Raw genomic sequence first — 24,957 nt, 5'->3', positions numbered from 1 at the left:
AGGTCAGGAGTTACCAGCCTGGCCAACATGATGAAACCCCGTCTCTACAAAAAATACAAAAATTAGCCGGGCGTGGTGGCATGTGCCTGTAATCCCAGCAACTAGGGAGTCCAAGGCAAGAGAATCGCTTGAGCCCGGGAGGCAGAGGTTGCAGTGAGCCAGGATCACCAAGATCACACCACTGTGCTCCAGCCTAGGTGACAGAACAAGACTCCGTCTCAAAAAAAAAAAAAAAAAGAGAAGAGGGGTTTTGAGAAGGGTGGTGAAATCTTGGAACTGTTCCTAAAGGAGCTAAGGCTAAACAAAAGGAATGACAGACAATCATGAATCTGCCATGGCATGAGAAGACAGGAGGGTACACACAGAGAAGGTAGATTGTAGAAAACAGATGCAAGGTGAGTTGAGTGTCCTGAGTGTTTGAGATCCACCATGAGATCTAGGCTGGGTGTTGAACATGGGGAGCTCTGGATGGAGTCAGTAAGTGGAGAATATATTAGGATCAAGGGACTGAAGTTTCTGTGAAAGAGCTGGGAGGACAGGTGATTGTGGGTAGAGAGCTGAGTGTTTGACTTGAATATTCCAAGTAGATCTTGAAGAAGACTTCGAGATGACAGGAACCCTGGTTAGGATGTCCATCCAAATGGTGGGGAAAATGTCAGAAATTAGGGTGGAGGGGCAGACTACTCAGTTATCTAAGAATCAGAGAGGGGTTGGAAGATTAAAAGATAATAGCAATGAAGAGATATAGGCTGGGCACGGTGGCTCACGCCTGTAATCCCAGCACTTTGGGAGGCTGAGGTGGGCAGATCACTTGGGGTCAAAAATTTGAGGCCAGCCTGGCCAACATGGGGCAACCACATCTCTACTAAAAATATAAAAATCAGCTGGGCATGGTGGCATACGCCTGTAATCCCAGCTACTCAGGAGGCTGAGGCAGGGGAATTGCTGGAACCCAGGAGGCAGAAGCTGCAGTGACATTGTGCCATTGTACTCCAGGCTGGGGGGCAGAGCGAGACTCCATCTCAAAAAAAAAAAAAAAAAAAAAAAAAAAGGATAAAATCACTGATGCTGGGAGCATTGGTAGAGGAGGAGTTTTTAATCTGAGGGACAAGATGTATGTGTCTGGACAAACATAGGGAGAACCTCTGTGCAACAAGGTATAAAAGATCCAGCAGCCTCCACTTCAATGGGCTACAAGGTAGGCAATGTCCTAAGGAAAGGCCACAATTCAGCAAGGGCCAAGAGATTAGATGGAGGGAAGTAGTGTTTTCTACCAAGGAAAAGCGAAGATGTCCTGAATACACAGCAGAGAGCTTGGGAGAGAAAGACGGACAGGGAGAAGAGAACTGCTTTGTAGGAGTAGAGTGTCAGGAGGCCAGAGGACACAGAACATGCTCTTGTTGAAAGGGATGGGGGACAGAGGGTGAGGCTGGTGGAGTTTACCAGACGCACTTCCAAACAGAGCCCTAGTTTGAAACTCCCTTCCAGTCCACTTAGGCAGAGCGAAGGGCTGGGGGTGCCCACACAGATCCATCCAGCGGCACTGGAAAGCTCCGTGAGGTGCCAAAACAGGTGTGGGAATGGGTTGGAGGCTTCTTCAAACTCATGTACTCACCCCACAAAACATTTATTGAATAACTTACCCTGGTCACGTACTGCTAGGCTCTAGGCATATAGAAATCAATCAGACATGAGCTCAACAAATGACCTCCGGCCTCTTAGTAGCAGAGCTGTTCGCCAGTTTATAGTGGCCAGGTCAGATTCTGTTTGTTTTCTTAAACATAACACACACAGAGAATAAAACAAATGTACAGCTTAATTATAACATACCCTTCTAACTGCTACCAAGGAGATGGGACTCTGCCAGCTACTCCAGAGCCCTTCATGTCTCCTATAAACTCCATCTCTTCCCTCCCTCCTAAGAATAACCGTTATCTTTTTACTGTAATCATTCCCCAACTTTTATTTTTTCACCCAAGTGAGCATCTTTAAACAATACAGCTTAACCTTAATTTTTTAGTTTTTTTTTTTTGAGATGGAGCCTTGCTCTTTCTCCTAGGATGGAGTCCAGTGGCATGATCTCAGCTCACTGCAACCTCCACCTCCCAGGTTCCAGTGATTCTCCCGCCTCAGCCTCCTAAGTAGCTGGGATTACAGGGATGCACTACCACACCCAGCTATTTTTTTTCTTTTAGTAGAGTCAGGTTTTTACCACGTTAGCCAGGCAGGTCTCTAACTCCTGACCTCAAGTGATCCACCCCCATCAGCCTCCCGAAGTGTTGGATTACAGACGTGAGCCACCGTGCCTGGCCAGATTTTTTTTTTTTTTAGAGGTGAGGTCTTGCTATGTTGCCCAGGCAGGCTGGCCTCAGCCTCCCAAGAAGCTGGCACTACAGGTGCATGCCACTGTGCTGGGCTGCCACTTTTTTTTTCTTCATGTCTTTCCCCACTTAATCTCTTTTCCTCCTTTGCAATTTACTGCTGAAGAAACCAGACCATTTGTTACGTAGTGTTCTGCCACTGGAATTTTGCTGGCTTCATTCTTGTGGGATAGTTCAGTAAGTTCTTCTGTTCTCCTCTGTATTTTCAGCAAATTGATAATTGGATCTAGATACTTAACCAGATTCAGGAGTGTATGTTCTCACATTTTAATAACTTTTTTTTTTTTGGTCAAGAGACACTTAACATCGAGTTGTTTTTGTTTTTGTGTTGCTAGTTGCTGTTAATCTTCAATGCTTACATCTTTAATTCATTAGGAGCTGCAAAATAGTGATGTTCCAATTCTATCACTCTTTATTTACTTGTGGAAATACTTCTATAAAGAGAAACTTACCATCATTTGCTATGTAGTTACTCAGTGGTACAACTCAAATAGGAAAGGCAAGATAAATGCTGGGGCCTTTCAAAATATATAAATATATATTTTTTTCAAAAATATAAAGTTAGTTCCTTAACATCCTTCAGAATGAACAATTTTATTTTGGTACCACTATTAACTCATGGATTTAAATATGTTTGATTTGATTATGTTGTATGTTTTATCATAATTAATGCTCAAATGTTCCATCTTTGGTCAGGAGAATTCTCTTTAAGTTGCAACACAATTCTCTTTAAAGCTAACCCTAATTATCTTTGATAGTATCCTTGATGACTGGTATGACAAGATGATCCAGGCTAATCTTAGACATTTCTTCCCCCAAACCTGGAATCAGCCATTTCTCTAAGAAGCCCTGTTTCTATGCCTTTCCAGTTGACAGGGCAAAGATACATACACGATAGATGATACATAGATAGATAGACACATGGGATCTCTCTGTACCTATGGTAAAATGCCTCATGAGTTAATATTAATACTTAGGGTTTTGGCTAAACTTCTTTAACAGCTATACCTCCTTTTCCCCAACACTGGGAAATATTGGTTCTGAAGGACACTGTATTTATTTGTTTTATCACACGTTAAAGCACTCAGATAGACTACTGCCAGTATGATTATTTAACACATTCTCTCCTGCTTATTTATCTAAAGTTGTACTCTATCTATATTGTGCAGGTCACGTAAACCATTTTGTAGTATATACTCTCCTTATATCTCTCATTCAGTCTATTCTGCATGTAAGTATATATAAGTAATACTATCAGGCTTTTTGTTGTTTGAAGCTCAGTTTTTTTTGTTGTTGTTGTTGAGATGGAGTCTCACTCTGTTGCCCAGGCTGGAGTGTAGTGGCCTGATCTCACCTCACGGCAACCTCCGTCTCCCAGGTTCAAGAAATTCTCTGCCTCAGCCTCCCGAGTAGCTGGAATTACAGGCACCTGCCTCCATGCTCAGTAATTTTTGTATGTTTGGTAGAGATAGGGTTTCACCATCTTGGCCAGGCTGGTCTTGAACTCCTGACCTCGTGATCCACCCACCTCGGTCTCCCAAAGTGCTGGGATTACAGGCGTGAGCCACCGTGCCCGGCCTTGAAGCTTAGTTTCCAATAGATCCCTAAGGAAGAATTCATGAAAATAAAATTCCCAAAGTTTTTGCATGATAATGATGACAATTTGTGGCTACTACCCTGGAAAGTAAGTTCAGTTGGTACAAAATTCTTGGCTTGTCTCTTTCCTTATCTTAAATTATCCCATTAGCTTTTGCCTTTTTTTTTTTTGTTTTGAGACGCAATCTCACTCTGTCGCCCAGGCTGGAGTGCAGTGGTGTGATCTTGGCTCACTGCAAACTCCGCCCTACAAGTTCAAGCGATTCTCCTGCCTCAGCCTCCCGAGTAGCTGGAATTACAGGCGCCCGCCTCCACACTCACTTATTTTTGTATTTTTAGTAGAGACGGGGTTTCACCATCTTGGCCAGGCTGGTCTTCAACTCCTGACCTCATGATCCACCCGCCTCATCCTCCCAAAGTGCTGGGATTACAGGTGTGAGCCACTGCACCTGGCCTCTTTTGCCATTTAAGTGTTGCTGTCAAAAAGTCTGATACAGCCTAATTTTCTTTGCCTTACAAGTAACAAATACACACACACACACACCCACACGTCATGAACTGCATGCTTCCCTCCATGATGGACTGCATAGTGGTCCCATAAGATTATAATGCGGTATTTTTACTGTACCTCTTCCATGTTTTGATATGTTTAGAAACACAAATACTTATATTGTGTTACAATTGCCTACAGTATTCAGGACAGTAACATGCTGTACAGGTTTTAGCCTAGAAGCAATAGGCTATGCCGTATAGCCTAGGTGTGAGGTAGGCTACACCACCTAGATTTGTGTAAGTGCACTCCATGATATTCATATAGCAATGAAATCACCTAAAGATGTACTTTCCAGAATGTATTCCTATTGACATGATTGTGTGTGTGTAAATATGTGTGTGTATTTGCCTAAGATTTTTGTTTTTAAAATCTAACAATTTTACTATAATATCTCATTATTTATCATTCTGGATTGAATTTACTAGGTATGCAATATGCTCTTTCACTTTGTAGTTTAAAATATTTCAGGAAACTTTCCTTAAATTATAGCTTTTATTTTTATTTTGAGACAGGGTCTTGCTCTGTCACCCAGGCTGCAGTGGTGCAAACTTGGTTCACTGCAACCTCCGCCTCCTGGGTTCAATAGATTCTCCCACTTCAGCCTCCCGAGTGTCTGGGACTACAGGTGCACACCACCATGCCTAGGTAATTTTTGTATTTTTTGGTAGAGATGGGGTTCAACCATCTTGGCCAGGCTGGTCTTCAACTCCTGATCTCAAGTGATCCATATCTGCCTTGGCCTTCCAAAGTGCTGGGATTACGGGTATGAGCCACTGCACCTTGCCAAATTATAGCTTTTGATATTTGTTCTGTTACCTTACTTTTACTTTTTTGGGAACTCCTATTATACATATGGTGCCTCTTCTTTGCCTGTCTTCTGTTTGTCCCTTTTTTTAGACTTTACTTTTCCTTCTTTTTAAACAATTAAATTAAAATTAAAAAAAATAGAGACAGGGTCTCATGTTGCCTAGGCTGGTCTTGAACTCCTGGTCTCAGCCGGGCATGGTGGCTCACGCCTGTAATCCCAGCACTTTGGGAGGCTGAGGTGGGTGGATCACGAGGTCAGGAGATCGAGACCATCCTGGCTAACATGGTGAAACTCCATCTCTACTAAAAAAAAAAACCAAAACATTAGCCAGGCGTGGTGGTGGGTGCCTGTAGTCCCAGCTACTCGGGAGGCTGAGGCAGGAGAATGGTGTGAACCTGGGAGGTGGAGCTGGCAGTGAGCCAAGATCGTGCCACTGCACTCCAGCCTGGGTGACAGAGCGAGATTCCATCTCAAAAAAAAAAAACAAACAAACAAAAAAAACAAAACAAAACAAAAAAAAACTCCTGGTCTCAAGTGATCCTCCTGCCTTGGCCTGCCAAAGTTTTGAGATTACAGGTGGGAACTACTGCGCCTGGCCTTAAATAGACTTCATTTTTTAGAACAGTTTTTTTGTTTTTTGTTTTTGAGATGAAGTCTCACTCTGTCACCCAGACTGGAATGCAATGGCGCCATCTTGGTTCACTGCAACCTCTGCCTCTCAGGTTCAAGTGATTCTCCTGCCTCAGCCTCTCAAGTAGCTGGGATTACAGGAGTGCACCACCACGCCTGGCTAATTTTGTATTTTTAGTAGAGGCAGGGTTTCACCATGTTGGTCAGGCTGGTCTCGAACCTAAGGTCAGGAGACCTCAGGTGATCCACCCGCCTCGGCCTCCCAAAGTGCTGGGATTACAGGTGTGAACCACTGCTCCCACCCAAGAACAGTTTTAAGTTAACAGCAAAATTTAGTGGAAAGTACAGAGTCCCAATATATCTCTTTCCTCCCACACACCCGCAGCCTCCCCCTACATCAACATTCCCCACCAGAGTGGTACATTTTTACAACTGATGAACCTGCATTAGCATATCATTATCACTCAAAGTCCATAGTTTACATTATGGTTCACTCTTGTTGTACATTCTGAGTTTTGACAAATGTATAATGGCATGTTTAGCCACCATTATAGTACCATACCGAACAGTTTCACTGCCCTAAAATCCATTGGTGCTCTACCTGTTCATCCTTCCCTCTCCCCTAACCTCAGGCAAGCACTGATCTTTTTGCTGCATCCTTATCTTTGCCTTTTCCGTAATGTCATGTAGTTGGAATAATATAGTATGTAGCCTTTTCAGATTGGCTTCTTTCATATAGTAATATGCATGTTAGGTTCCTCCATGTTTTTTTCATGGCTTGATAGCTCATTTCTCCGCCCCATTCCAGCTTTATTGAGGTACAGTTGATAACAAAAAAACGGTATATCATCAAGGTGTACAATATGATGTTTTGACATATATATACATTGTGAAACGATTACAATTGTGAAATGATTACAATTAAGTTTACATACCTGTCACCTAACATTGTTACCTTTTTTTCTGGTGAGAATGCTTTTTATTTTTAATTTTTTGAGACAGAGACTTGCTCTGTTGCCCAGGCTGGAGTGCAGTGGCATGATCACAGCGCACTGCAACCTCACCTCTCTGGCTCAAGAAATCCTCCTGCTTCAACCCCCCAAGGAGCTGAGACTACAGGCACATGCCACCATGCCCGGCTAATTGTTTTGTATTTTTTGTAGAGAGGGGATTTTGCCATGTTGCCCATGCTGGTCTTGAACTCCTGAGCTCAAGTGATCTGCCCACCTTGGCCTCCCAGAATGCTGGGATTACAGGTGTGAGCCATCACGGTCAGCCGAGAATACTTAAGATCTATTCTTCTAGCAAATTTCAAGTATACAACATATTTTATTAACTACAATTACCATACTGCACATCGGTTCTCCAGAATGCACCCATAACGGTAAGCTTGTACTATTTGACCAACATATCCCTGTTAATCCCCATCCCTTGACCCATGGTAATTACTCTTCTACTCCGTTTCTATGAGTCTGACTTTTTTAGGTTCCACATACAAGTGAGATGCAGTATTTGTTTTTCAGTGTCTGGCTTGTTTCACTTAGTATAACGTCCTCCAGGCTCATCCATGTTGTTGTTGCAAATGGCAAGATTTTCTCTTTAAAGGCCAAATAATATGTTACTGTGTGTGTGCATATATATATATATAATATATATATATGTGCAGTGGAATATAATAATGTACTATGTGTGGGCATATATATACCTATATATAGATAGGTATGCACACACATATCTAACAGGTATGAGGTGATATCTCATTGTGGTTTTTGGCTTGCATTCCCCTGATAATTGGTGATAGTGATGGTGAGCACCTTTACATTTTTGTGTATATAATGCATCTCCAACATTTTCTTTATCCATTCATCCATCGATGGACAGTTAGGTTGTTTTCATATCTTGACTACTGTGAATAATACTGCAATGAAAATGGTAGATGGCTCATTGAGATAGTGAGATAGCGAGATAGCCTATAGTTGGGATTTGTTTTTTATCCATTTAGCCACTCTGTCTTCTGATTGGAGAATTCAGTCCATTTACATTCAAGGGAATTATTGACAGGCAAGGACTTACTATTGTCATTTTGTTCAGTGTTTTCTGTTTTTGTAAATTTTTTGTTCCCTTCTTCCCCTTTTGCTGTCTTCCTTTGTGAAGTGATGAATTTTTACAGTGGAATGGTTTGATTCCTTACCCGTTATCTTTTGTGTATCTAGTATAGACTTTTGCCCTGTGGTTACCATGAGGCTTACATAAAACATCTTAAAACAGTCATCTATTTTAAGCTAATCACTTCCATACAAAAACTGTATGCTTTTACTTTCTCCCATTTATATCTTTAAAGTAATGACTTACATATTTTTATACTGTATATCCATTAACAGATTATTGTAGTATAGTTAAATATCTGTCTTTTAACCTTCATACTAGAGTTTATATTAAGTGATTTATACACCATATAGTATAGGATAGCTCATTTCTTTTTAACACTGAATAATATTCCATTGGATGTATCACCATTTACTTATCCATTCACCTACTGAAGGACATCTTGGTTGCTTCCAAGTTTTTGCAATTATGAATAAAGCTGTAATAAATGTTCACATGCTGGTTTTTATGTGGACCTGTTTTCAATTCTGGGGAAATACGCAAGAGTGCAACAGCCAAATTGTATGTTTACTTTTTAAAGAAACTGCTGAAGTGTATTCCAAAGTGACTGTACCATCTTGCATTCCCACCAACAATGAATGAAGAGTACCTGTTACACATTCTTGTCAGCATTTGGTTTCATTAAGTGTTTCAGATTTACCATTCTAGTAGGTGTATGGTGGTATCTCATTGTAGCACTAATCTGCAATTACTGGATGATTTATGATGTTGGGAGTCTTTTCATACAATTACTTGTCATCTGTATATGAGGTGTCTGTTTAGATCTTTTGCCCATTTTTAAATTGGGTTTTTATTTTTCTTTCGTTGAGTTTTCAGAGTTCTTTGTATTGAATAGTCCTTTATCAGGTATGTTTTTTACAAATCTTTTCTCCTACTCTGTGGCTTGTCTTCTCAATCTCTTGACAGTGTCTTTTGCAGAAGAAGTCCAGCTTACCAATTGCTTTTTTCATGGATCATCCTTTTGGTGTTGTACCTAAAAAGTCAGTCAATTCCAAGGTTATCTGGATTTTCTCCAATGTTCATTATTTTAGGAATTTAATAGTTTTACATTTAGGTCTGTGTTCCATTTTAATTTTTATGAAGGATGTAAGATGTGTATAGATTCATACACACACACACACACATACACACACACACACACACACACACATATATATATAGCACATGGATGTCTGGTTGTTCCTGCACCATCCATTACAGACTCTATCGTTTTGCTTTTGCTTCTTTGCCAAAGATCAGATGATTCTATTTGTGTGGGTCTACTTCTGGACTCTTTATTGTGTTCCAGTAATCTATTTGCCTAATCTTTTGCTGATATCACACTGTCTTGATTACTGCAGCTTTATGATGTGTTGAGGTAGTGTTAGTTTAAAACTTTAGAATTAGCCGGACACAGTGGCTCATGTCTGTAATCCCAGCACTTTGGGAGGCTGAGGCAGGCAGATCACTTGAGGTCAGAAGTTCGAGACCAGCCTGGCCAATGTGGTGAGACCATCTCTACTAAAACTACAAAATTTAGCCGGGCATAGGGGTGCACACCTGTAATCCCAGCTACTCAGAAGGCTGAGGCAGGAGAATCACTTGAACCTGGGAGGTAGGGATTGCAATGAGCTAAGATCATGCCACTGCACTCCAGCCTACACAACAGCACAAGACCCTGCCTTAAAAAACAAAACAAAACAGACAAACCCCCTTTAAAATCAGCTTGTTGATATCTACAAAATAACTAGCTGGTATTTGGGTTGGGATTGCATTGAATTTATAGATCATGTTTAGAAGAACTGATATCTTCACAATACTAGTCTTCCTATTCATGAACACCTCTATTTATTTAGATCTTTGATTTTTTTCATTAGTTTTATAGTTTTCGTCATGCAGGTCTTATACGTATCTTGTTGGAATTACACCTAAGTATTTCATTTTAGGGTAAAATAATAAAATTATTTTAATTTTATGTATGTATGTATGTATGTATTTATTTATTTATTTTTGAGACGGAGTCTCGCTCTGTTGCCCAGGCTGGAGTGTAGTGGCGTGATCTCAGCTCACTGCAATCTCTGCCTGCTGGGTTCAAGTGATTCTCCTGCTTCGGCCTCCCGAGTAGTTGGGATTACAGGCGTCCTCCACCACGCCCGGCTAATTTTTGTATTTTTAGTAGAGACGGAGTTTCACCATGTTGGCCAGGCTGGTCTCGAACTCCTGACCTCAGGTGCTCTGCCTGCCTCAGCCTCTCGAAGTGCTGGGATTATAGGCGTGAGCCACTGCGCCTGGCCTTTGGGCACTAATTTAAATGGTCTTGTGTTTATTTTTTAGTATCAGAGTGTTGCTCTGTCATCCAGGCTGGAGTGCAGTGGTATGATCATGGCTTACTGCAGCCTTGAACTCCTGGGCTCAAGTGATCCTCCCACCTCAGCCTTCCAAGTAGCTGGGACTACAGGTGTGCACTACCATGCCTGGCTTTGTTTTAAATTTCAAATTCCATTTTTCATTGCTAATATACAGAAATGTGATTAACTTCTGCACAACAATCTTGTATCCTATAGTCTTGCTATAATTGCTTAATTAGTTCCAGAGGTCTTGAGGGCTATTTAGGGTTCTTTTGGATTTTCTACATCAACAATCATGTCATCTGTGAATATGAAGTTTTATTTCTTCCTTCTCAATATATAGTCCTTTCAGTTCCCTTTCTTGTCCTATTGCATTGGTTAGGACTTCCAGTACAATATTAAAAAGGAGTGATAAGAGGGGACATCCCTGCCTTGTTCCTGACCTTATCAAGAAAAGCATCTAGGTTTTTGTAAATGTTCTAATTGAGTAAGTTCCTCTCTACTTCTGGTTTCCTGAGATATTTGTTACTTTTGAAAATACAGAATTTTTTTTTTTGAGATGGGTCTCACTCTGTTGCCCGGGCTGGAGTGCAGTGGTGTGATCTCAGCTCACTGCAACCTCTACCTCCCAGGTTCAAACGATTCTCATGCCCCAGCCTCCCGAATAGCTGCGAATATAGGCGTGCACCACCATGCCTGGCTAATTCCATGCCGGACTAATTTTTGTATTTTTAGTAGAGATGGGGTTTCACCATGTTGGCCAAGCTGGTCTCAAACTACTGACCTCAAGTGATCCAACCACCTTGGCCTCCCAAAGTGCTGGGATTATAGGTGTGAGCCACCATGCCGCCCTGCCATTTGTTACTTTTTAATGTTTTACCTGCATGTCTTTGGCATACTTTGATTGTCTCTATAGATGTTATTCTGCTCATTTTTACTTGTAGCTTTTTAAGACTTGTGTTTTTCTGTTATCCATTTTTATACGAAATTAGTGATTTTGCACTTTTAAAAAGCAGGCATGACTTATGATAGTTTTTCATTTCATGGTTGTATTCTCATTTTTGGTGTGTATGTGAAATATTGAAATATGGACTGTGTGAACCATAGCTATTTAAATTCAACAATTCAACACAGAATATGCTTGCAACTTTATGAACAATTGTTTCTCTCAGGAGTTAAAGAACAAGTTATTTAACATCTTTATATTATTTCTGTAAGGATAGTACATTCTGAATTTTATGGGATAATCATAATTTTATTTTTCAAAATACTTCATTTAATCTAATACATTTAATCCCTCCACACCCCCTTCCTTCATTTTGCATGTCCTGTTCAGTTTGGATTCTAACAAGGAATTTTGGTGTGGGGCATTGTCCTGTAAGGGCTTTGAATTAAGTTTCTTAAGTCCAGACCACTCCAGCCCTTTCAGGCCTAATCAAGCATCCTTTGTACTCACTGCAAACGCCACCTAGTTTCAGCTGCTGCTCTCAAATTGGCTTGGTGAGCTTTCAAGTGAGTTTGTTTTTTCTTTTTTTTTTTTTTTTGAGACAGAGTCTCGCTCTGTCACCCAGGCTGGAGTGCAGTGGCGCAATCTTGGCTCACTGCAAGCTCCGCCTCCCGGGTTCACGCCATTCTCCTGCCTCAGCCTCGGGAGTAGCTGGGACTACAGGCGCCTGCCACCACGCCCGGCTAATTTTTTGTATTTTTAGTAGAGATGGGGTTTCACCGTGTTAGCCAGGATGGTCTTGATCTCCTGACCTCGTGATCCGCCCACCTTGGCCTCCCAAAGGGCTGGGATTACAGGCATGAACCACCACTCCCGGCCTCAAGTGAGTACTTGTTATTTTGAAGTTCTGAGATCCATCAGATGTGCCATTGCTTCCACTAGAACAGATGGTGATACCATGCTGGTCTTGTGGCTATTAGTGGTTTATCTCTACCCGTTTTTTGTTTGGGGGTTTCTGGGGATACCTAGTTTTGCTGTCCAAGGTTTCCAGGTTTCCTATCATGACTGCTTTGTGGTGCTTTAACCGGTAATTTGAGAAATAGTAAAACCATGATTTCAGAATCCCTGCCAGTTAATTTTTTAATGCAGGAGCAGGTAAAAGTTACAAGAGCACCATCTCCTTCAATGACTATGCTTTCCTCCAAACTGTTTCCATCATCTATCTTTAGAACTGACCATTTTAAGAACCCCTGGCAGGCCAGGTGTGGCGGCTCATGCCTATAATCCCAGCACTTTAGAGGCTGAGGCAGGAGGATCGTTTGAGCCCAGCCTGGGCAATATGGCAAGACCCTGTCTTTACAAAAAAATAATTAGCTGGGCGTGGTGGTGCAGGAGAATTGCTTGAGCCCTGGAGGGTTAAGGCTGCAGTGAGCTACGATTATGCCACTGTGTTCCAGCCCGGGTGACAGAGTGAGACCCTGTCTCTTAAAATAAAAACAGAACGAACCCTCGGTCAACTCCTTTCTCTGAGCCTCCCAGCAGATTATGCAGGTTGTCATCAGTGCAGTTTAAAAGCAAAGGGCCTGCTTCGTTTGGACAACTGCATTTTTTTTTTTTTCTTCATGGTAACCTCTGCTAAACAGAGAACCCTACACTGTCAAACTGACATCTGGGGGGCAAAAGGGCCAGACTGCTGTTTTTAAGACAGTAAAGGGCACCATATACTTTTTCAGCTAGGTAAGTGGTTTCTGGTCATAGTGTCACAGCATCTCTAGCTGTTTCTATTTGTTTTCTGGGTTAACTGCAAAATTTCCAAAACTGTTGGTTTGGGTCTGCCACTTAAAAGAGAGAAATCTTGAATAAGTTGTATCTTCTGAACTTATACCTACCTTGCACATTGTTACATGTAAATGAGGTAGCTGATGACTTAAGTGGAGTCCAGGAAAGTGTAAAGTGACATAGAAGGTGCCACTGTTGCACTGGCCTCTTTAATTAATATTGTCTAGCTTCTATTTACACCAAGCTTGTCCAACCCACAGGCCACGGGCTGCACGTGGCCCAGGATGGCTTTGAATGCGGTCTAACACAATCATAACTTTCTTAAAATATATATATATATATTTTAAGCTCATTAGCTATTGTTAGTGTATTTTACGTGTTGAATAATTCTTCCAGTGTGGCCCCGGGAAGCCAAAAGGATTGGACACCTCTGATTTACACCATATCAAAAGCAAAGTCCCTAGCAACACAGTAAGTACTTGAAAAGAATAGCAAATAGGTTAACTCTGAATGGGCAGTTGACTGTCTTACCTTGATATTCTCAGCACCTCAGATATAGCCTAGCACACAGTAGGTGTTCAGCCAATGGTCATGGAACAGAACCTTCCAATTATGGCAGAAATCAGTTAGTTTTTATTCATTATCAGAAGCCCAGTGCTATAGCTGAAACACTGTACTAGGTCTCAATTTCTCATCTTTAACTTCTGGCATTTGGCTTGCTTTCTTCACAGAATTATGAGTCGAAATAAGACACTGTATATGGAAACACTTTCTAAAGATCATGCACACTATTCTCTTCCTAACCTAGGTAGAATCAGGTTGTGGTTGGTGGTAGGTTACCTAGGTATTCCTAGGGCATTTTGGAGGGATCTTCTAATAAAACAAGTGGTTTTGTTATGTTTCCACTTTCTATTTTTTTTTGAGACGGAGTCTCGCTCTGTCGCCCAGGCTGGAGTGTAGTGGCACGATCTCGGCTCACTGCAACCTCTGCCTCCTGGGTTCAAGAGATTCTCCTGCCCCAGCCTCCCGAGGAGCTGGGATTACAGGCACGCACCACCACGCCCAGCTAATTTTTGTGTTTTTAGTAGAGACAGGGTTTCACCATGTTGTTCAGGCTGGTCTCAAACTCCTGATCTTGTGATCCGCCCGCCTTGGCCTCCCAAAGTGCTGGGATTACAGGCATGAGCCACCGCGCCCAGCCTTTCATTTCTAAACTCCTTCAACTAATAAACAGCATCTTCATCTTTGAATCCCTTATGTGCTTTGCAAACTGCAGTCTACCTTAGTTACTCAGTAAACATTTGTCAAACAAATGTTAGAATACTGCCAATTCAATCCATTGGCAAGTTCTGCTGTGTACTTGCAAAACATATCCTGACTCCAATCACTTCTTATCCCCATCATTACCGTCTTAATAGAAGCCACCACTGTATTGTTGCTTGCCTGAACAACTGCTCTACCTTCCACACCAGTTTCTCAGCTCCTATTCATCTCTTCACCAACAGGATCAAAACAATCAGAGTAATTTTTAAAAATCAACCAAATATAAATTAGACAATGTCACTTCTCTCCTTAAAATCCTGCAATGACTCCTCCACTGTACTTACTGAATGCAGATTATTTAAATTATACCTAGAAGGTTCTACATTAGAGACCAGCAAACTATAGCCTGCAAACCAAATCCAACTTGCCACTTGTTTCCTGTAAATAAAGTTTTATTGGAACATAGCCACATACTGTCTATGCCTGCTTTTGCACTGCAATGGAAGAGCTGAATAGTTTTTTTTTTTTTTGAGACAGAGTCTCGCTCCATCACCCAGGCTGGAGTGCAGTGGAGTGACCTTGGTTCACTATAACCTCCTCCTCCCAGGTTCAAGAGATTCTCCTGCCTCAGCCTCCTGAGTAGCTGGGATTACAGGTGCGCACCACCACACCTGGTTAATTTTTGTATTTTTAGTAGACAGGGTTTTGCCATGTTGGCCAGGCTGGTCTCGAACTTCTGACCTCAAGTGATCTGCTCTCTTGGGCCTCCCAAAGTGCTGGAATTACAGGCATGATTCGCACCCAGCCAAAGGGCTGAATAGTTATGACAGAGACCATACATGGCTTGCAAAGTCTAAATATTTACTATCTGGCCCTTTACAGAAAGAGTTTGCCGACTCCTGCTCTACATGATCTGTCCCCTGTCTCCCTCTTACAGGATCTTCTATCCTCTTTCCCAGCCCCATCCATTTATTACATCTTAACCAAGCTTTTTCTACCACAGAGTCTGCAATGTTCAAGAATGAATTTCACTCACATCGTCCCAGGACTGCCTCCTTGTCACTGAAGTCTCAGTTTAAATGTCAACTCCTCAGAGACTTTTCTTGACCAACCAATCTAGAGTGGCTCCTTCAACTGTCTTAGTCACATATCTGCTATGAAACAATTAACATGGCAATGACTATTTAAAATTATATACTAGTTTAGGTCTCTCCTCCACTAGAATGTAAACTCCATGAAAGAAGAGACCTTACTTTGCCCACCCCCAATCAGCATTCTAATCACCATAAGCCCAGCACCAAAAACAATGTCCAGCATTGTTTTTGAATGAAAAAGACCAATAAATAGTTGCTGAATGAATGAGGCCAAGGTCAGGAACACCACTCAAGTTCAAGGCAGTTTTTAATGTTCACTTGCCCTGCTGCAGGTTTGCCTTCACACTGTCCTGACTGCAATCATAAAAAGCGAAGGAAGATCAGACAGTATTCCTGGCCCCATTATCATGGGCAAAACAACTCCACCAAGGGCACATTCTCCTCAGATAAAAATGGCATTAGGAAAACCAGGCAAGGCAGGGCCACAAAATTGGACAAAGAAGTTCTCAACTTTATGATTATTATGGTTAAGAATTTTATTATCAAAATTATTACATCTCTTGTGAAAGTTCAAATGTTACAGCAAGGTGTAAACACTCCACTTGAGAAAGAAGTGATACTTCTTCCCTTCCAAGAGTTCCCCCCACCCCCCCGCCCCTACCCCCCCAAGAGGTCTGGTCTTGACAGCACCCTGCCCACACAGAGTGGCTGGGGTCTCTGCACGTGCCAGGCAGGGTGAGGGCCGCCTGCCCGCTGGCCTCTCCCCTTGGTTAAATAGCCAAGGGGAGAATGCAAACCCCAGCCCAAATGGAGAGACATTTACATACGTTTTATATAATATACAAAGAAACCAGCATCCCAGGCAACATGATTTCCACTCCCAATGCTCTCCCAGACTGATGGGTTTGTGGGGGAAACAACAAAAAGAAAAGTACTTTGCTGAGGTCTCAGCATTTAAAAAAAAAAAAAAAAAAAAAATCTCCCCTCATTTGAGCAAACACCTGATTTCGATTTTGAAAAGTGAAATTTTGTAACAGTCACACACAAAGAGAGAAGACTGTGCATATGATAGTTGTAGGACAGGGGAGAAAAGAAGGGGATGCAAGAGGCTGGGGAAAAAAGGAAAACAAATTAGAGGGAAGGAAGGAGGGAAACTCACAGTATTATCTTGTCCAAAAGAAAAGAAGGTCCACTGCAGCACCAGGGATTACACCTGTCATATATTCACTACCCCTACCATGGTTATAACTGAATACAAAATTAGATAAATAAAAACACGCCAGATATTACAGTAAACAAGTGAAAGAAATAAGCTGGCAACCATATGGAATTTAAAAAGATTGTGTACCCCACCTGGGCTGGCTCCAGGGCTCCTCCAGGGGTGTACAACAGGCACAATGCACTGATGGGGAGAAGCCGGTCTGCTCTCGTCTCTCATCCAGAACAGTGTTAGGGGTGTGGGTGGCTTGGTAACTCTTTCACTGGGCCCACTCTCACATAAGCATCCCCCAAAGAAATGTGGGGCAGGCCCACACACAATCACAGTCCTGTCGGTGCCACTCCACAAACCTATCTTCCCACTCTTACCCTGCAGTCACAAGTGCATGCTCCCCAATCATGGAGGCGGTCCTGCTCATGGGATCATCAACTCCTGATTAATTGGGAGTAGAAAAAATAAAATTCGAAGCATTCCCAAACCACTCGGTATCCTTCCTAATGAAATTTATTGCCAAAAGCTGGTAAGTAGCAATGCAATTGGCCTATATCATGTCTCATTCCTCCTTTTCTTGTCTACTTACTTCATGGGTTACTGAGCTGTGAAATAGCTTGGGAAGGGGGAGTAGGATGGTAACAGTTGGAGGCTCAGACAATCTACTCAAATAATCTGCTCCCGAATAATCAAGAGCTGACCATGAGCTTTTCTTCAAAGAGCCAGGCACCCTCCAGTTGGTGCAGGTTCCAAGCTTTACTATCCTTGCCTATTTCTTGGTGATCTTAAGACAAAGATAAACAGTATTCTTGGTGGACACACATTGGCCAGATACCTGCTTTTGGAATGGTTGTCTTAGGATGAACATTTACATACCTACCTTTTTTCTTAAGTGCATAAAACCCTAACAGTACTCAGATGGCTTGGGGCTTTGAGATTGGCTCTTTTAACTTTTTTCCCTTTGAAAACTTTTTTTTTTTTTTTTTTTTAAATTTAAAAAGATGTCCTCACTGCACAAGTGACTACAGGCTACAGGCAAGGATGGGAGACGGAGGCTTCAACACAACTCATTGCACTTAGAACCGTTACTAACCGAAACACCATTTGCTTGTCAACAATGTACCCTTGACAGCAGGGAGAAACTTCTTTATAGTCTCTGCTTCAGACAAGATTTACAGCTTTCTCCAAGGCCAGAGGCCAATTGTGACCACAAGTCTTGTTTCTTGTCCACCAGACCCAATCCTCTGGCACCTTGTACCCCCCCTTCCTCAGCAATATGCTCGGCCTAGGTTCCAGAGGCAGCTGGAAGGAAGCAGCTATGGGCTCATTCAGTTCTGTTTGCCCAAATCCAGAAGCCCTAGGAAAGTCCTGTCTGAGTCTTGACTCCTGACCCTTGCAGTGGCTGGAGTCGGTACTGGTGCACACCCCCACTCCCACGGTGTGGGTAGTGCTGTGAATTGGAAACCGCAGATACCCTGGAGGCCTGGTAGACAGCTGACTGCCCAGCACTGGGCAGACTGATAGTCCGTAAGTCTGATGGCAATGACGACCTAGAGTTCTGAGGAAAGGAGGTGGAACTCAGAGTTCCTGTGCTGGACTGAGAAACTGAATCTGAGGTTGGCGAGTCTGAGGGTCCCTGCAGGGTAGGGCTAGCAGCACTAGAAGGGCAGCTCCTCCTTGGAAGATTGCTGCCAGTGCTGTTTCCAGAATGTGGCTGGCTGCTAAAATACCCTGGTGTCCCCGTAAATGGGGCCAACGAGTCTGTGGACACAGGGTGGGCGGGGCTGGAATAGGACGTGGAAGAGAGGGATGATTCTGAAGAACCGTGAGAGGGGGGGTTTCCAGGTCTCAGTGCAGTAGTTCGATAACTGTATCCTGGAGATTGTGTAGGATGTCCTCTGAAGGGGGAGGAACTCTGCTGAAGGAGGCTTTGTGATTCTGTCCGAGGACTATCACACTGCAGGAGCTAGACAAAGTTGGGAGGAAAAGAATAAGGACGCGAACAAGTCCCTTAAATGGCTGGTGAACATTTATAATACCCTACGTTCTTTTTTCTTCATCTTTTAACCATGTATTCTTTTTAGGAAACCAAAGGCAGTAAAATGTCTGTCTTTGATCACCGTATTCATCTTCTGGCATAATTTATTACCTGAGGACAAGCAGATGATGACTTATTTCCAACGCTGCTGAAACTATATGCAAAGACAGCATCTCAATGGCAAAGGATGACCAGGACAATTTAGGACCCAGAACACACTCCTATGGCTAGAGACCAGCAATTTCTCATCTCACCTGGTAGCTGTATCTGGAAGGGCTGTAAACTGTTGCTCCTTTAGAGAGTGCTGAGCTCAATGTCTCTGGGCCTTCTCCATCTGCAGGGTCTGGAAGGTAACACATAAAAAAAAAATCAACTTGGCTTCTTAGAATAAGTAAGAAAGAGCCATTTTTCATTTAAATCACCAGTGCCATCACCAACCCGTACTGCTCTCTTTGTGACAAATTGGGTGAGTGCAGCATGCCAGAAGGGCAAAATGAGTGGTTAATTATGGGCTACGTTCTAAATGCCTGATGTGATTCCCGTCTTCTTTCTCTTCATCCTTCATCGAGGTAGATTTCCAGGACTTTGGAGAGATGAGAGTTACAGAAAGGTATTCCTTGGGGAAAAAAGAGCAGACAGAGAGCAAGCAATGCTAGATCTTACAAATGTTGTAGCCCAAATGAGCATAAGTGGGCTGGAACCTAGCATACGGCGGAGCCCAACTGCATCAGAAACTGACTCACCTCAACTCAGCACTAGGCATGAACTGTACAGGACTTGGCTCACGTGTCCCTGAATGTGGTGGCAGTAGAAGGCCATGGGCTCACCTGAGTCTTTCTCTGTGATGTTACTCTCCCATGTGGGAGAGGGCTCTCCCTTTTGGGCCACCCTCACGCTGCTTCGGAGGACCTTGGGGATGCTCCCTCCTTCTCGGAGTCGTTCTACTGATGTGGGAACCATCCTGTAAAGTTCAAGCCACAGGACTTAACCAAAACAAATGAAGCCCTAACCAGTGCACGGTGTATTTTCTTAAAACATCCTCTTAAACATTACTTTCTTCAGAACCAATTTAAAACACGGTATTTCCTCTGCCTCCAACTATGTCAGGCACAAAAGAGAAACATCAACAACAACCACTTTTAAAGAAAAAGAAATCAAGGAAAAAGTGGATTAAAGATGTTAACTTCCCTTAACCCCCATTTAAAATGTTAAAATTTCTCCTTTAGGAAATCCTGTGCCTGATACATAGTACTGGTTTAATAAAGGTTTCATAGATTAATGAACATTAAACATTTGAGCCAGGACTATTCTTTCCCAGACTTATTTTTTTCAGTTCAAGATCCCTGAACTCCTGTGCTTCATTCTCTATTTCACGCATTTGATCCTCAGTATTTGCCACCAGTATTATTCATTTTTAAATTTGTGGTCTCCCCTAAACCAGACAAATCCTTTCAGAATGTCTTTTTGCTCTGTATATGCTAGCTGTGTGGAAGAGAGACATCTGTTGTTAATTCATGTGGAACTTGGCTGGATTCTTGACTCACCTTTCATGTGAAATGAGAAATAGGAAAGGCAGTGTTAGTGCCCACTAAATGAAAGAGCTCATCTGCATCCATAACTACATGTCATCCAAAGCACTGCTCCACAGGCATGTTGGTAATTCTTAATTCTGCAAAGCTGGGGGGTTGCAGCTGACATTATTAAATCAGCTGAACAGGACAGATGGTACTGTTGGCTGGCTGTCTCAGATGTTCCCATCAAGTGTTCCCATAGATTTTAGGTAAAACTGGGAATGATCTTAGATATATACTCCCCCCCACCCCCAATTTAACTATAAAACATCAAATATAAACTTACCACCTACTGCTGATATTCTCTTGAGGTCTGCAGTGAGATGAAGAAGTGCCTCTGGAATCTGATGGGCTTACCGCCTCCAAATGGGACATAGAGGAATGAGATGGGGAGAATTTTTTGTGAGGGGAAGATGGAGTTCGGGCTGAGGATCCCTGCACACCATGGGCACCAGTGTCAGAAACGGAGTTACTGCTGCCTTGCCCAGCTCCTGCAGACTTGCTTTTGCTCTGTGCAGAGTCACCTCCCCCACCAGCAGAATTTTCCTTAGCTTCTTGTTTCCGTTTTCGGTACTCCAGCAGGGATACCTAGAAAGGAAAAAACAAACAAACAAACAAAAAACGGTACTCTGTCTGGATATCATTAGTGGATCACTAGCAACAGGGAAAGAAGGAAAGATGGTACCTTAGTAAACCACTAGCCAAGCCACGCAAACAAAGCAGACACCAACCCTGATAACTTTTTTTGGGGAGTATGAAAGAGATCTGAGCACAGCTACATATTTAAGGCAGCTGGAAATTGGTAAGAGGAAGATAATAAACTAGGAGGCAAGTTTCTAAAAAATGTTTGCCAATTAGACCACCATCTTTTTTTCTGCCTTCAGAAAAACTTGTGAGGTTACCATTACACAATAACAGAAGCATGCTATCATAGTTATTTGCAACAATGGAAGTACCTAGAGAAGGGAGAATTGGAAGCTTGTATAGTTTAAAAAGCCTCCCAGGTGACTGATGGCTGTTCTGTACTCCTTGGGAACCCCTAGAGTTAGCTGTTTGAGAGAAAGAAGCAGGGAGAGGAGAAGGAGATGGAGGAGAGGGAGGTGAGGAGAGGGAGGTGGGGAGAGGTAGGTGGAGAGAGAGAGGGAGAGAGAGAAGGAAAAACAAAACAAAACAAAAGAAAAAGCCAATGCTCCAGGATACTTAAATATGTTCAATTTTTCAAGATATAAATAGGAATTTATTACTGTTTCTGTCTTACACATAGATGTAATTAATGTAAAAAGAGAGGAAATTATTATTTCCAGTTTATAATTTTAGCAAGCTAGCTCTAGAAAACAACTTGGTAACTTCTCCCTAACTTCCCCTTCATCTCCCTAATGCTTGCTCATTCTTTCCTGACAGCAGACCTCCCATCCCACCCTGCCCACCATAATCCGTGCCCTGCCTAGTACACCTTCTCTTTGTTGTTCTGGCACATTGCTTACACAGGCCGTAGAACCTATTACCATGTCTTGATTGCTCCCTGACTAAACTATAAGTTCTAGGAAGGCAAAGGCCAAGTTTATCTGGCTTTTTATCTTTAATATCCAGCACAGAATTTGGCATATGCTTAAATTTATGCTTAAATGTGCCCAATAAATTTCAGAAGTGTTTCTGAAATAAAATATCATGATTTCTATGACTTTTGCACATAGTAAATATTATAAAACCAGAAATCCAAAGATTGTTTTCATGTCTGTTTCTGGTGGTCAATGATGTTCATGCAACAATCTTCGAAATCAATTATTATCTTAATCCAAATTATCTGCCAATGTTTCCTCCTCCTTCTATCCCCTTAGGGTTCTCATTTTTCTGTCCAAATGGAACAAAAATATAGACAGTTTTGCATATGCATTTTCTAGAAATAATTTTGGAAAGAAGTTAATAAATTCTGGTAATATCATTATAATGAAAATATAAAAAACCACTAGGTTTCATTTCAATGAGGATACTACAGATGTTTGGCCATTACATGGGACTGTCCCCTACACAGGACATTCAGCATCCCTGGCCCTGCTCAATAAATGCAAGTCACTGGGACAATTCAAAACACTCCTACACATTCTCAAACACCCCTAGTTGAGAACCACTTATACAAAAGCATATTTTTGGCTTTGTGACTTCTTGATCAGGCATTACTTGGAAGTGGAGTCCCAACCCATTAGCAAGCTCTCTATGGCCTGGCCCAGCCCAGCACTCTCTGCACTTTCCTCCTGGCTCCCCCGGCCTTCCACCTGATACAACAACATCCAACTGTTTGCACCATACTGCATGCCTGCTGCCTGCCCAATGGAGTGCCACCTAATTACCTGTTCTACTCCCTCTACTGTAATATACCTCACCCTCAATTGTTGGTTGGCTGACTCCTACTTATTGTTTGAGATTCAGTTAAATCAGTAACCTGCCGCCTCTCACTCCAGCCTTCTCTCTCAAACTGGGTAGTATCCTGGTCCTTCCATTTACTAGCTGTGTGACCACGGGAAAGTTACTCAACTTGCCTTAGTTTCCTCATGTGCAAAATGGAAAATTGCCTATCTTATAGGCTTACTGTGAGGATAAAACACATTTAAAGAGCTTAATACAGTGCCTCGAACTTGGGACACACTAAATAATAGGTAAAATTTCTTTTTCACTGTTCTAACCTCTCAATTGCCTAGCAAGTATATGGCACATACAGGCATTTACATTTGCTGAATATTTACAACACTCACCAAGTTGTACTAAAACAGCCTGTCTTTCACTGGATTTGGCAGAGACTATGTCTCACTTGTCTGAGAGTAGTGCGGAACACATAGCAGAAACTTATGAATATCTACTAAATTACTTGGTTAACATTCTTGAAAAGTTCACCGATATAACATGAAACACTTACTTTTTTCCTCTGTGGTGGGTTCTGGGGGGCAGATGGGACTCCTTCACAGGCCCTTTCACCACCAGGTGACAAGGATCCACGAGAGAGGTCTTTCATTAAGCCATGTTCATATCTGCTGGAAAATCCTTCTGCAGGGGAACAATATCCCCCATCCAAATGTAAAGGCTTCCTATCCCCCACTAGAGGAGATCCTCGATACAGTCCATCTGCTCGAGGCATAGCGTTCAAAGGGGAGTAGGCATACATCAAGTTGAACTCTGTCCGAAATGCCTGGTCTGAGTTTCTCACGAGGGTCTGATGTCCATCTCCACTTCTGCTTGGGAAACCAGTCTCAGAAGTGGGTCCGAGGGAGGGATGAGGAGCCAGGTCAGAATGACCTGAGTTGAGTAGGGAAGGTCTATCAGCACAGCTGTTAGTGTTGGAGTCAAGGTATCCTACTTTTGCCAAATCCAGGTCTTTTCGGTGACAAAGCTGAAAGAATAAAAATCAACGGAGACATGGGGTAGGGGAGAAAGGAAAAAGTCAAAGGGCAGAAAGGAGGGGAGAGGGACACAGGTGAACAGGGAAAGATAAGAGGGACGGAAGTAGAGCAGATAAAGCCATTATATTCTGTAAAAGTCCCACGTAGCAACAGTGTACATGGGCCAGAGTACTAAAGAACCCTGGCCTTTCCAAAATTGCTTTCAAGTCTTTCTGGATGGGAAATACTGGGAAAGTTAGAATTAGGTAATTGGCTAAATGTGACTATTTTGCCTGCTTAGCCTTTCATCAGGTTGCTGAGTCAGCTTGTACTACACTAAGGGACAAGTGGTATAATTAGGAATTTACCTTAGCCCCATGCACAAAACAAAGATGAGACTGGTGTCTTAAGATAACTGGCTTCCGGGGTTATCAATTTCTAAATTAATATTGATGGAAGGTGGGGGGAAGGGAAAAAGGTGGAGGAAGGAGAAGGTAGACGGAAAGGCAAGTACTTAAGTTACTGGTTCAGTAAAGGAGGATGGCATTAAAGACATCAACCAACCAGTTCTTCACTCACTTTCACTGTTAAAGAAGCTGTGTTTCTCATACAACTTTCTGGCCACTCAATTCTTCTTTCTTTATCCTCTAATGTACGTCAACATACCACAAGACCACTAATGCTCATCACTGCAGATTCTGAAATGCTGAAATGTACCAAAAATAAACCCCACCTACTATTTGGTTATCATAACCTCCAAACTTCCAACACTAGGTCAACTACAGCTAACCGACAAAGAATGGTACCAGAAAACCAGATACCATACCATATCAGTCTTCAAATTATGTTATCTTAGAATCTTTAACAACTGAGGAGAGAGAGCTTTACTTTCCTAACAAGCTAGAGTCAAAACACCAAGAAAATCTCTAATATACTAGAGGAATACAACCTTTTTCAGTTTCATATTAACCTGTGAACTACTAGTGATTCAGAACTTAGTAGACTGTCACTGAATTATGCCCTAATTTTTTATTGGAAGGGGATAGGGTTAAAGTTCAGTTGACTATTTCTGAGAGACTCTAACTTTCTCTTCAAGAGAAAAAAGGTCCCATGTATTAATAGATTCAGAGTTAATGTTACTACATCTGAAAGCTTATAATAGAAACTCTAGCACTAAAATCTGAGTTTGACATATCCACAGCAGTAGGGTTTGTGAGAAAACCA

At 42.2% G+C, this 24,957-nt stretch overlaps 1 protein-coding gene across 28 annotated transcripts in view; it reads right to left on the bottom strand.

Annotated features, from left to right (window-relative positions):
* Positions 1-8,099: 8,099 nt before the first annotated feature.
* The window catches only part of SETD5 (SET domain containing 5), an 88,668-nt gene continuing 71,810 nt past the window's right edge, over positions 8,100-24,957 (bottom strand). For all 28 annotated transcript variants that reach the window (XM_055110901.2, XM_055110907.2, XM_008966850.5 and 25 more), the window contains 5 exons: positions 23,274-23,744; positions 20,649-20,950; positions 19,619-19,752; positions 19,046-19,134; positions 8,100-18,719 (listed from right to left, as the gene is read on the bottom strand). In XM_055110901.2, the coding sequence (XP_054966876.1) occupies positions 18,111-18,719; positions 19,046-19,134; positions 19,619-19,752; positions 20,649-20,950; positions 23,274-23,744 (1,605 nt within the window). In that variant the 3' untranslated portion in view covers positions 8,100-18,110. The remainder of the gene's footprint in view (positions 18,720-19,045; positions 19,135-19,618; positions 19,753-20,648; positions 20,951-23,273; positions 23,745-24,957) is intronic.

This window comes from Pan paniscus, chromosome 2, assembly GCF_029289425.2.
Source record: "Pan paniscus chromosome 2, NHGRI_mPanPan1-v2.0_pri, whole genome shotgun sequence".
Lineage (NCBI taxonomy): Eukaryota > Metazoa > Chordata > Mammalia > Primates > Hominidae > Pan > Pan paniscus.
Note: the sequence above shows the minus strand (reverse complement) of the source record. Positions and strands in the feature narration are given on the sequence as shown.